The following is an 11,865-nucleotide window of genomic DNA, read 5'->3' on the forward strand; positions in this document are numbered from 1 at the left end:
ACACACATACACACACACCACACATACACACACACACACCCCACACACATATACACACACACACATACACACACACCCCACACACATATACACACGCACACACACACACCACCCACACACACACACACTCCACCCACATACACACACACACCCCCAACACACACACACACCCAACACACATACACACACACACCACCCCCCCACACACCCCACACACATACACACACACCCCCACACACACACCACACACATACACACACACCACCCCCACACACACCCCACACACATACACACACACACACCCCACACACATATACACACGCACACACACACACCACCCACATACACACCCACACACACACTCCACCCACATACACATACACACCCCCAACACACACACACACACCCAACACACATACACACACACACCACCACCCCCACACACCCCACACACATACACACACACCCCACACACACCCCCACACACATACACACACACACACACATACACACACACACATACACACACACACCACACACACACACCACACACACACACACACACACACACCACACACATACACACACACCCAACACACACACACACACACACACACACACCACACATACACACACACCACACACATACACACACATACACACACACCACACACATACACACACACACCACACACACACACACCCAACACACATACACACACACACATACACACACACACACACACACACACACCACACACATACACACACACACCCCACACACATATACACACACGCACACACACCCAACACACACACACACCCCCCACACACATACACACACACACCACCCCCCCACACACCCCACACACATACACACACACACCCCACACACATATACACACACACACACCACCCACATACACACCCACACACACCCACACACACACACTCCACCCACATACACACACACCCCCCCAACACACACACACACACACCCAACACACATACACACACACCACCCCCCCACACACCCCACACACATACACACACACACCCCCACACACACCCCACACACATACACACACACCACACACATACACACATACACACACCCCACACACATACACACACACCACACATACACACACCGCCCACATACACACACCCCACCCACATACACACACACACCACACACATACACACACACACCACCCCCCACACACCCCACACACATACACACACACACCCCCACACACACGCCACACACATACACACACACCACACACATACACACATACACACACCCCACACACATACACACACACTACACCCACATACGCACACACAGCCCACTTGCATACACACATACATCCCACACACATACACGCACACACATACACACACACCCACACACACCCCCCACACACCCCCCACACACATGCACACACATACACACCCCACACATACACACACACACTCCACCCACATACACACACACCCCACTTGCATACACACACATACATGCACACACATACACACACCACCCACACACATACACACAACACACACACCCCACACACATACACACATACACACACACACACACACACACACACACACACCCCACACACAATTTCCAACTTGTGTTAATGACTTGTATTTACACCAGTTCATCTTCAGGGCTCTTGTCCCCAAGAGGAAGATAACATGTGCCTACTTAAATCTTGGTTCTCAATATAAAAACATTTTAAACTAGGTTTGCCATCCCCCCTTTGTAAAGTCTTGTTTATTAAGCAAAACACAGGAAAGTCATTATTCTAAATTGCTATTGTCTTGAAGCAACGGTTGGCCCAGATGCTGTTCTGGGGCCAGCAAGGCGTGGCCAAGAACCCAGAAGCGGCTATCGAGTGGTACGCCAAGGGTGCCCTGGAGACTGAGGACCCCGCGTTAATATACGACTACGCCATCGTGTTATTTAAGGTAAGAATCACTCAATTTGTGCTGAAATTGCACAATTTCTATCAGACTTCCCAAGTGGTTTCCTGTAGGCATGCAGGCAATCAGGGAGCCTGTAACTGAAGAACCTTAGGACATGCTTCTGTCAGTCTGGATGGAAAGGGGTATTTGCTGAAAAGGCAGAGTCAGAAGCAGTTCCCTGCTCTCGTTTTTAATCATTTGTCTTAGGTTTGACACCTGGATTCTCTCTGCTTTTGCAAGGACTGGCATTCTGGAGAAGACACCCATATTTTACAGATTGGTACACGGCCAGCAGCCCCAAAGGTGCTGCAAGTTCTCTATCAGGCAGAGTTATCATTGAATTACAGCTAAGACCAAGTGCATGTTTGGACTGGATCCCAACAGTCCCGTGGATCGATACAAAGATCTTGGTTTTAAGCCAACAGGAGAGCAGTGGGACGGATGGGAAGAGCATTAGCCCAGGAGATAGAGGATGGAGTTCAAATCTCTCCTCTGAAACGATTAGCTGCATCCTTGGACTTATCCGATCTCATGAGACGCTGGTAATGACCACAGATGGAGTGAAATAACCTAAGGAAGGGGCTCCAAGAATTGTAAAATGCTTTACAGAATAATAATATTTCACATTGATTGATGCAGTGCTCATTACCTGATGTACATGTATTAACACATTCAATCCTCTAGACAACTTTGCGAGGTAGGTATCATGGTGTATTTTGATAGCTGTTTATATGTGTGGTGACAGAGGCTCAGAAAGGGTTTGTAACTTGCCCAAGGTTGAACAGCTGGTGTGTTTCAGACCTGGGACTGGAGTGCTCTTCACCCCTGAATGCAGAGACATCAATTCACCAATCTTGGAAAAGCTGTTGGCTCTAGTAAGGAAACCCTTGGTCCCTATGTCCAGACCCAAAGGAGGCAGCTGCCCACAGAGAACGAGTGTCTTCAAACAAGGACGTGGATGCACGTGGCTGAGCTTATCTCCAGAACCACAGCTGTGGCCGCTCACTGATTAACAACCAAGAGCCCAGACTTTTTCTTTGTAGTCGTTAAATCAACATAGAAACGGTTTGACTCTTAGCCATATGCCAATGCATTCGTATATTTATATAATAAACACCCATTCTGGGCTGACAAAATGCCAGACTCTGTGCTAGATGGGGGGGCATACGGGTGCGTGAGCCTCTTCCCTGACCTCAGGGGTCTCAGATACTCGTGGGGAAGACAGAGGACTGAGACAGGCACAGAGGAGAGGCACCAGTCCACCAGAGTTGGGGCTGGCCACTGCCCAAAGTGCAGAGAAGATAAAGGCATGACTCAGACATTACTTCTGCCCACCAGGAGCTTGAAATCTAAAGGGAAAGCGAAAGACATAAATAAATGATACGGGAGGTGACAGGATGTTTCTTCAGGGTCTGATTTCCCAAACCTTAAAGCTTTTTTGGTTTTCCTGCATTCTAAGTCAACTCTGAGTGGGAGGATGGAAGCCCTTTATCTACATCTCAAGGCAGATTTTTACCTCCAGCTAAAGATGTCTTTAAGTATTTTCAATGTAAAAAAAAAACCCATACAAAAAATGAACTTTCCAAACATGGAGAACGGCAGTGTGCTCTCGGCTTGTTGTCTTGTGTGGATATTCGGCTTATTGTATTCAAAGATGGCGCCATGATGACGGCGGCTATAGTTTGTCCAAGACGGTCAGATACATCCCATTTCACATCCACATGAGGACGGAGCTTGGACTTTTACTGCAGCAACTGTCCTCCATGGATTCACTCAGTGGATGAAGTTATTGAGCACTTGCTATGCATCAGGACTTGACACTTCTCTCACTTTACAACTTCCAGTACTACTCAGACTTGTGCATAGTGTGTAGTCTTTGTGCAAGAACTCACCCCACTTCTGATTATATAATTACACTGGAAAATCCTTGGCCTAGAACTCAGAGTATCTGAGTTCTGGTTGCAGATCTAACTGCGAGGTTTTGGGTAAGTCAACCCCTCTGGGCCCCAGTTTTATTCCTTGAAAACAAAGAAGTTGGAGAAAAACTTTGAGTGCAACCAGGTTCTGACATTTTGTCATCCTGGTCGTTCTGTTGCTTTCCCCGAAATCCAAAAAGGTTGTCTCATTGCTCCATCCACTTACTACAAATAGCCTTCATGTCCTTTTGTCTTTCCTCTCCCTCTCTAATTAAACGAAGTAATGGTGCACTTCTGAAAAATATTTTCATCTTCCACTTTGCTTCAGCTCATCGGTTTTATGGAATAGGTAAGTTAAAATCGAGTAGAAACTCATTGTATGTAATTTAAACTTTATTTGGATTCACAGTTTTATTTTGGGTCCTGGAAAACTACAAAGACAGATTCTGCAGCATGTTTTCTGTATCCGGTAAGGAGGTTACAGATCATTATACTTTCTCAGCATGGGAATTAAAATATATAGGAGAAAATACAGCAGTTATAAACTTGGACTCTGGAGCCTGCGTTCAAATCCTGCCTCTACTCCTTGCTCACTGTGTGATTCTGGGCAAGTTTCTCTGATGAGAATGATAGCAGCACCCCGGCTGGGGTTGGGAGGATTAGATATGGCAGGAGAGTTCTTGGCCCACGTTAATTAACACAGGAATGTTTGCTAGTGCTCTCTTCATTTACTGTAGAGCTAAGAATTTAAATAGAGTGAATAGCTGTATTCATTGCAAAGCCCTCTAACATTATATCACACGTGACCCTGTCAAGCGCTGAGTCTGAGACCAGGAGGACTCCATGGGCTGTGTAGGTCGATAACAGACTCTAAGTGAGCTTGGAAGCATCGGGGTTTTCATCCGGCTCCTCTTACTTGCCATCTGCATGGTCAGAGCTCTGTTGAGAGAGCCCTCAGGGGCCCCTCCTGCTCCACCGTTTTCCCACGTGGTCCTGCAGACACCCCCGCATGGTCCCACGGAGTCCTGCTCTTGTAACAAGAACTCCAAAGCCACATCTCTCTCTGTGATGCACAAACCACCTCTGCTGGAAAAAACTTGATTTTGCTGGAGGAAGCTTGTCAGTTTGACAGCGTCTGAGGGAACAGATTCTAAGGGGTCCTGTCTCCTTCACCACTGGCTCTCGAGCTGGTTCTGAAGCCACAGTGCCCCACCTTGGGGACTCCCACGAGGACGCTGGAAGGTTGCAAATGACAGCCTGATAACTCTTGACTGTCCGACACAGATAAAGTGCTTTGTCTGCTCGCATATTAGGCAGTCCCCAGAGAAACACAGCCAGGATGACCAGACTCATTTAACCTTATTCATGGCTTCTCCCAACAGCACCTGCGGATTGACGGGAATATGATTTCACTGGACCATCAATGGGGAATTTTTATGGATGCTAAGCTGGGAGGGTGAGGTTTATTGCCTCTCTTCTACAAATATATGCAAAATAATGATGATGATGATGATGATGATGTAACAGCTCTGTATACAGAAATCTTCAAGATTAGATTTTTAATTGAGAAAGCTTGGGCTTTAGTATCTTCTATTGAACACTGACAGATTGGTGTGATGGTTTTGCGTGCAACTCTGCGTTTATTTTCTTCATGATCATTGCTGTTTATCATTGTTTAGGGTCAAGGAGTAAAAAAGAACAGACGGCTTGCCTTAGAGCTGATGAAGAAAGCAGCTTCCAAGGTAACACTTGTGCATATTGTCAGAGGGAAACATTTCCATCACACACACCCACGCTCTTACAAGTCGAGGAGAGTGAATGGCCAGCCTTCTGAAGAAGGTAGAAATGCAGTGGGGAGGGAGGGGTCGCTGGCATTGAAGTGATTAGTCATTTTTGAGCTACAACATATACAGAAACCTGCACAATGAGGACGGCAAAATTCGAAAGCCAAACTCACTTTCCAGTCAGTAGAATTCAGACCGATTTTGTTTGAAGGCTAAAATTATAACCAAGGGCTGCCCTGGTAACAAGCAGCAGCAGGGGGGCTCTTTGAAATTGAATGGGTATAAATGCCATTGAATTAGGAAAACCAAAAGCCTGAATCCTCTAAGGTTAACCCTGTTGTGTCCAATGCTCATTTGCTTCTCCGTGCTTTAACAAAGGGGCTGTTTATCAAGTTTATTGCCGAGTTTAGGAATTATTTTCCTTTTGTCACTATTTACTCTTCAAAGTTACCTTCAAGCCAACTAGTTTAAATATTGCACTACAGAATGGAGGTTATGATATCACCTGTGAGGGGACACACACACACACACGCACACGCATGCACACAGGCATGCAGGCATACGTATCCCTGCGTGCAAACCCCCAATGCATGCACATCCACACGTGCACACTCACATGTGCGTGCATACAGATTTGCAAGTAAACGGATTGGTAGAAACTGTAATTTTACAACCTTGACAGGGCCCTTTATAACCCTTCAGGCTCTTGAATGTGCCTCCCTCCCCAAGGCAGGTAATATTTGCCCTATCAACAAAGACTCCTAAAGTAACCATGCCCATTTTTCTTCCTCAATTCCCTTTCTTTAGGGAGCTCAGAGTGTCTTATTTTCTGTAGAACAGGAAGTTGGCGCATGGAGTAAGAATGCCAGGAGGCTTTTTCTCCACCTGTGTGGTTTCTAGAGGACACGTGACCCAGGAGAAGGGAACCACTGAAGCGCATGCCAGCTCCTGACCCTGACACAGACTATAGGGCAGAAATAGAAAAGCAGCTTAATGGTGGTCACTGAGGGCATGGTTGCAGAGCATCCTAAAATGGGGAAGTAATGGGGCTTCCCGGCAGGTGTGAAATTTGCATCTCTTTAGCATGCTAGTGGTGAATTGTTGTCTAAGGTGCTTTATTCTGAATGTAGTTTTGGCAGAGCTGAGATGAATATTGGAGGAAATGCAGTTTTATGGCCTGGAGTACTCGCATTCTTAAAAGTGTTACATGATTCTCACCCATTCATTCTGCAGGGAGTTATTAAGCCCTTCCTCTTTGTCAGGCACTGTGGTGAAGCACAGAGGTTGATTTTTGGAATTAGCTAAAAGTCACTTGGATACAGCTGGAAATGTCCGGAATAAGGTGTGAGCGTTAAGAAATAAAACAAGATTTCTTGTGGGGCTCCTGATCTGGGTCCAAATACAATTTCTAAAGGACATTCTGGGAATGTTTTGAGTGATGACAGGTACCTTTGAATAAACCTGTGTGTCTGGAGGTGAGCATTGCGCAAGCCATTTTGATATGTATTCCGTAAGCTTATTCCAAAGCTGGTTCTTGCCATTATATATCACGTGGTCTATTACTTCATGGAAATGCATTCTTCCTGCAAATTCTCAGGAGGCTGCCTTGCATCTGGTACCGTGCAAGGCTCAAGACGAATGCCTTTATGACTGATCCTCGGCACTGACACCATCCCAAGTGTTGACTATCTTGAGGGCCTACGAATCTGAACCCTACTCTTGATCCTCAGGGTGTAGGATTTGGATTCTGTTTTGTGTGTCATCAGCGTTCAAAGGATGGCTTTCATTCGTTTGTCGAGTATTTATTGAGCACTTACTCTACGCCAAGTACTAACATAGGTGCTTGGAATACAAAACAAAGATCCCTGCCCTCATGGAGCATCTGTTCTAATGGGCCTTGTCAGTTTCTTTCTCCTGGTCTTCCTGGCACCTGGAGTCCAACGTGAAAAGTAGGAGGTATAGCATTTTAGGAGTCGTTGCAGACTGAAAAGGCTGCAGGCTGGTATCTTGGCATCCATTATTGAGGGATACCTGTCCTTCACTTCTGAAAGGGGAGGCAAAAGAGGTTTGGTTCCACACTTGGACCCTAACTTAACCGGTCTCACAGATGCAAGGACACTCACTGTTTGCTTCTCCAGCCCTTTTCTCCCCTGCTTGTCCATGGTCTTGTGGATCTGGCAGGAAAGGAGGAATGAGAGCACCGAATGCCCGGGTTTGCACACTTACACCCCTGCAGGGCTCCTGAGCCTTCAACAACCAGGCTGGAGCAGGTGGGGGCATCTGGGGAGAGCAGAGGCAGGCCCCTGAGAGCACAAATCAGCAAGAACAAGGAGGCTTAAGACTAGATGCACATGAACCAGGCCTTCTGTGGTACGGTCCCAATTTAGACACAGTTCTGAAACCACCCCCCTCCCCTCTGCCTCAGCCCCAAGCAGTCCCACAGCACCTGTGCTTTACAAGTAGGCCATTGCGGCTGCTTCCCACAGAGGGTTTGTTGGTGTTCAGGGCAGAGTAATCAAAAGATGGGCAGGCAGGTCACCTAGAAATCATCCCAGCCAGGGCAGGTTTCCGGCCTCCTGTCACAGTTGAGCGGTCATGAATTTCAAGGGCATTGTTGATACTGCAGGGCAGTAAGAGGTCTTCTGTAGACGAGGGCATTGTGTAAGAGCCCATAGGGGCTGAGAGATGATTTGGGGGCCAGCATCACTGCTGAGCTGGAAGGCAGAAACCCCAGCAGCAGCCGGGTGAAATCCTCCTGGGAAGATGCTGAGGCAGCCTCATGTTTTCCAGCACTTAGCTTTTCTTTTTTTTTTTTTTTTTTTTTTTTTTAATAAATTTATTTATTTATTTATTTATTTTTGGCTGTGTTGGGTCTTCGTTTCTGTGCGAGGGCTTCCTCTAGTTGCGGCAAGCGGGGGCCATTCTTCATCGCGGTGCGCGGGCCTCTCACTATTGCGGCCTCTCTTGTTGCGGAGCACAGGCTCCAGATGCGCAGGCTCAGTAGTTGTGGCTCACGGACCCAGTTGCTCCGCAGCATGTGGGATCTTCCCAGACCAGGGCTCGAACCCGTGTCCCCTGCATTGGCAGGCAGATTCTCAACCACTGCGCCACCAGGGAAGCCCTAGCTTTTCTTTAATGCTATCTGCCCCCAAAAAAGAGACAGGAAAGGTTTTTCTCAGACTCAGGCAGAATGCTTTCACAACAGTTGATTCTCTCTGGGTTTTGTGTTTTTTTGGGTTTTTTTGTTTTTTTAAAAAAAGGAATTCCTTTCTTGTTGTTCTAAAATCCAGGGATTGCATCAGGCAGTCAATGGCCTGGGATGGTATTACCACAAATTCAAGAAAAATTATGCCAAAGCGGCTAAGTACTGGTTAAAAGCAGAAGAAATGGGGAACCCAGATGCATCGTACAATCTTGGAGTCCTGTACTTGGATGGCATTTTCCCAGGAGTTCCTGGAAGGAATCAAGTGAGTAAGACTTGAGACCAGCTGTGCAGCTGGTCAGTCACTTAGTCATGAAGCAGGTGTACTGTATGCCCAACCCAGACAAGGCCCCATGGGTGGTGCAGACACCACCCAAGACACAGACCGTGATCTTGAGGAACTCAAGTGCCCAGTTAGGAAGACAAGATGGTGAAGAGCAAAGGCTGGCATTAGCCAAACGCCAAGTGTATGCTAACTGCTGTGACCCAAACAGTTCTGGAAAGGGGAAATAGTGAAGGCCAAAGCAGTCAGGAAGGCTTCATGGAGGAGGAAGCCTAAGCTGGGGAGAGGAGAGGGAGATGATGCAAGGTGACAATGAGAGAGAGATGGTGAGGAGATTGATGACTGATCTTACTGGAAGCAAAGAAAGCTGGGTCCAAATAGGGTTGCCTGGTATGAGACCAGATTTAATAATAATGTAAATAACAATAACAATCTTCAGTGTTTGCCGAACACTTCCTCTAGGCCAGACACTCACAGACACTTTCCGTTCCGACTTTCCATGTCATCCTAACTACCCTCTGGGATAGTTACTGTTATTATATCCATTTAGCAGAGTAAGCAACCGAGGCTCTGAAAGGTTTCATAACTTAGAGTCATACACTTAAGTGGAGTCAAGACCTGGTCCCCATGTGAAATGGAAACCCGTTGTTATTAATAATAATATTGATGATGGTAATAATAATCTGAGCACCATTACATTCAACAAATTAATTGAATGCTCACCCTATGCCAGGCACTCTTCCAGGCAGTGGGGATACAGCAGCACACAAAACAGTCCCTGCTTTGGGGAAGTTTACATTCCAGTGGAGCAGAAAGATAATAAACAAACAAATATATAGTATGAGGGCAGGTGGGATAAGTGTTATGGGGAGAAATAAAGCAGGATAGGGAGGACCGAAAGGGTAGAGATTGGGGGATGCTATTTTATAAGGGAGCTCAGAGAAGGTCTCTCTGATATTGTGACATTGTACAAACTCCTAAAGGAGTCTCGTGAATGTCTGGGAGAACATTCCAGAAAGAGGGAACAGCCAGGGCAAAAGCCCAGAGAAGAAAGCAGGTTTGGTGTGCTTGAGGAATAGCAGGGAGGCTGAGCTGGCAGGACCAGAGAGCAAGGAAGGTGCGAGGAGGTGGCAAATCAGGTCAAGGAGGCAGCTACGCTGAGCGAGATGGGACAGCTCTGAACAGGGCGGGAGACGCTGTGTTTCAACAGGTCCCTCCTGGATCCTGGTGGAGACTGGGCTTGAAGGAGACAAGAGCAAGAGCCAGGGGGTTAATGCATTGAGCCCAAGTGAGAAAGGATGGGCAGTATCAGAAGAGGCGCTGAGATGTGACTAGATTCTGGGTGTATTTTGAAGGTCAAGGCATCAGGATTTGATGATGATTGGTTGTGAGGTGTGAGGCCAGGAGAGGAGTCAGGATGACTCCTGAGTGTTTGGCATTTATTGAGATTGGAAGAAAAGGTAGCATTTAATGGGATGGGCAAGCTCTAGCAGCAGAGTTGGGGGTCGGGAATCAGAAAAAAATTATTTTTTGTGAAGCGCCATGCCAAGCCTCGAATACACGTTATCTCATTTAATCCTCACACCATACTTTCATGCTAGCTACTATCAGAAGCCACATTTTTCGGTTGCAGAAACTGAGTTATTCTCTTAGTTGGAGAGATTAACTAACGTGCCCAAGGTCACGCAGCTAGTAAGAAGCAGAGCTGGGATTTGAACCCAGGCCCATCTGACTCCAAAGCCCATACTTAAAAATGGCAGTTAACTGCCTGGGAAAAATAATAGTAATCAGTGGAATGTATACCAGTCTAAGTGTTTGTTTTCTTTTTTCCCTCCACCTCTCTCTTGACTACTAGGAAGCTGTATATTTTTATGCATTGCAAATGTCTTTTACCCCTCCCACACATCTGCCAGAATGGATTTTTTATTGTCATATTCTAATTCTCACCTTCCTACTGGAAATGCAGTTTTTGTGTCTGAGTTTGAAAAAAGGTATTAAGCAAGGTTAGGGAAGTAAATGCCTGAAGTTTCACCTGGTGTGACTTTTGATGCTGTCTTCTGTCTGGCTGGCAGGGGTTACGTGAGGATCTGAAAAGGTGATAATGATATCCGTAGGGTCTTGTTATCTTATTTATTGGGTAAACTTAACAGAATAGCTGCGGTCAAGGTTATCATGTAGAGAGGCCAGCTTCTGTGAGTGGCTGTCTTCCTGGAACTTGACTTGGTTTTCTTAAAGATGTTAGAAGTTATACCTGTGATGATATCAGGCGTTAAGTGCCTCAGGACCTTAGCTCTGATGAAACCAGCCCAGGAGGACTTCTCACTAATGAGACTGACGTTTGCTCATCTCTTTACAGACATTAGCTGGTGAATATTTCCATAAGGCTGCACAAGGCGGACACATAGAAGGAACCTTGTGGTGTTCTCTCTACTATGTCACAGGCAACCTGGAGACATTCCCTCGAGATCCCGAGAAGGCTGTTGTGTAAGAACCTGCCAGATACTGCGTATGAAGGGAAAACCATATATTCAATACCATATTCCCCATGCCTGAGAAAATAGAGTTTTCTTTTATTCTTTTTTTTTCCGCATTTAAAAAAATTTTTTTTTATTTTAGGCTGCGCTGTGTTTGCATTGCTGAGCGTGGGCTTTCTCTATTTGCGGCAAGCAGGGGCTACTCTTCCTTGCGGTGCGCGGGCTT

General features: G+C 46.5%; 1 protein-coding gene across 1 annotated transcript in view; it reads left to right on the forward strand.

The window, feature by feature from the left end:
* SEL1L3 (SEL1L family member 3) overlaps positions 1-11,865 on the forward strand; it is a 101,005-nt gene that overhangs the window by 64,404 nt on the left and 24,736 nt on the right. Inside the window, exons 13-16 of the mRNA XM_082464549.1 lie at positions 1,843-1,983; positions 5,576-5,638; positions 8,971-9,147; positions 11,522-11,649. Of these exons, the coding sequence (XP_082320675.1) occupies positions 1,843-1,983; positions 5,576-5,638; positions 8,971-9,147; positions 11,522-11,649 (509 nt within the window). The remainder of the gene's footprint in view (positions 1-1,842; positions 1,984-5,575; positions 5,639-8,970; positions 9,148-11,521; positions 11,650-11,865) is intronic.

This window comes from Balaenoptera physalus, assembly GCF_965194825.1.
Source record: "Balaenoptera physalus genome assembly, chromosome: 5".
Lineage (NCBI taxonomy): Eukaryota > Metazoa > Chordata > Mammalia > Artiodactyla > Balaenopteridae > Balaenoptera > Balaenoptera physalus.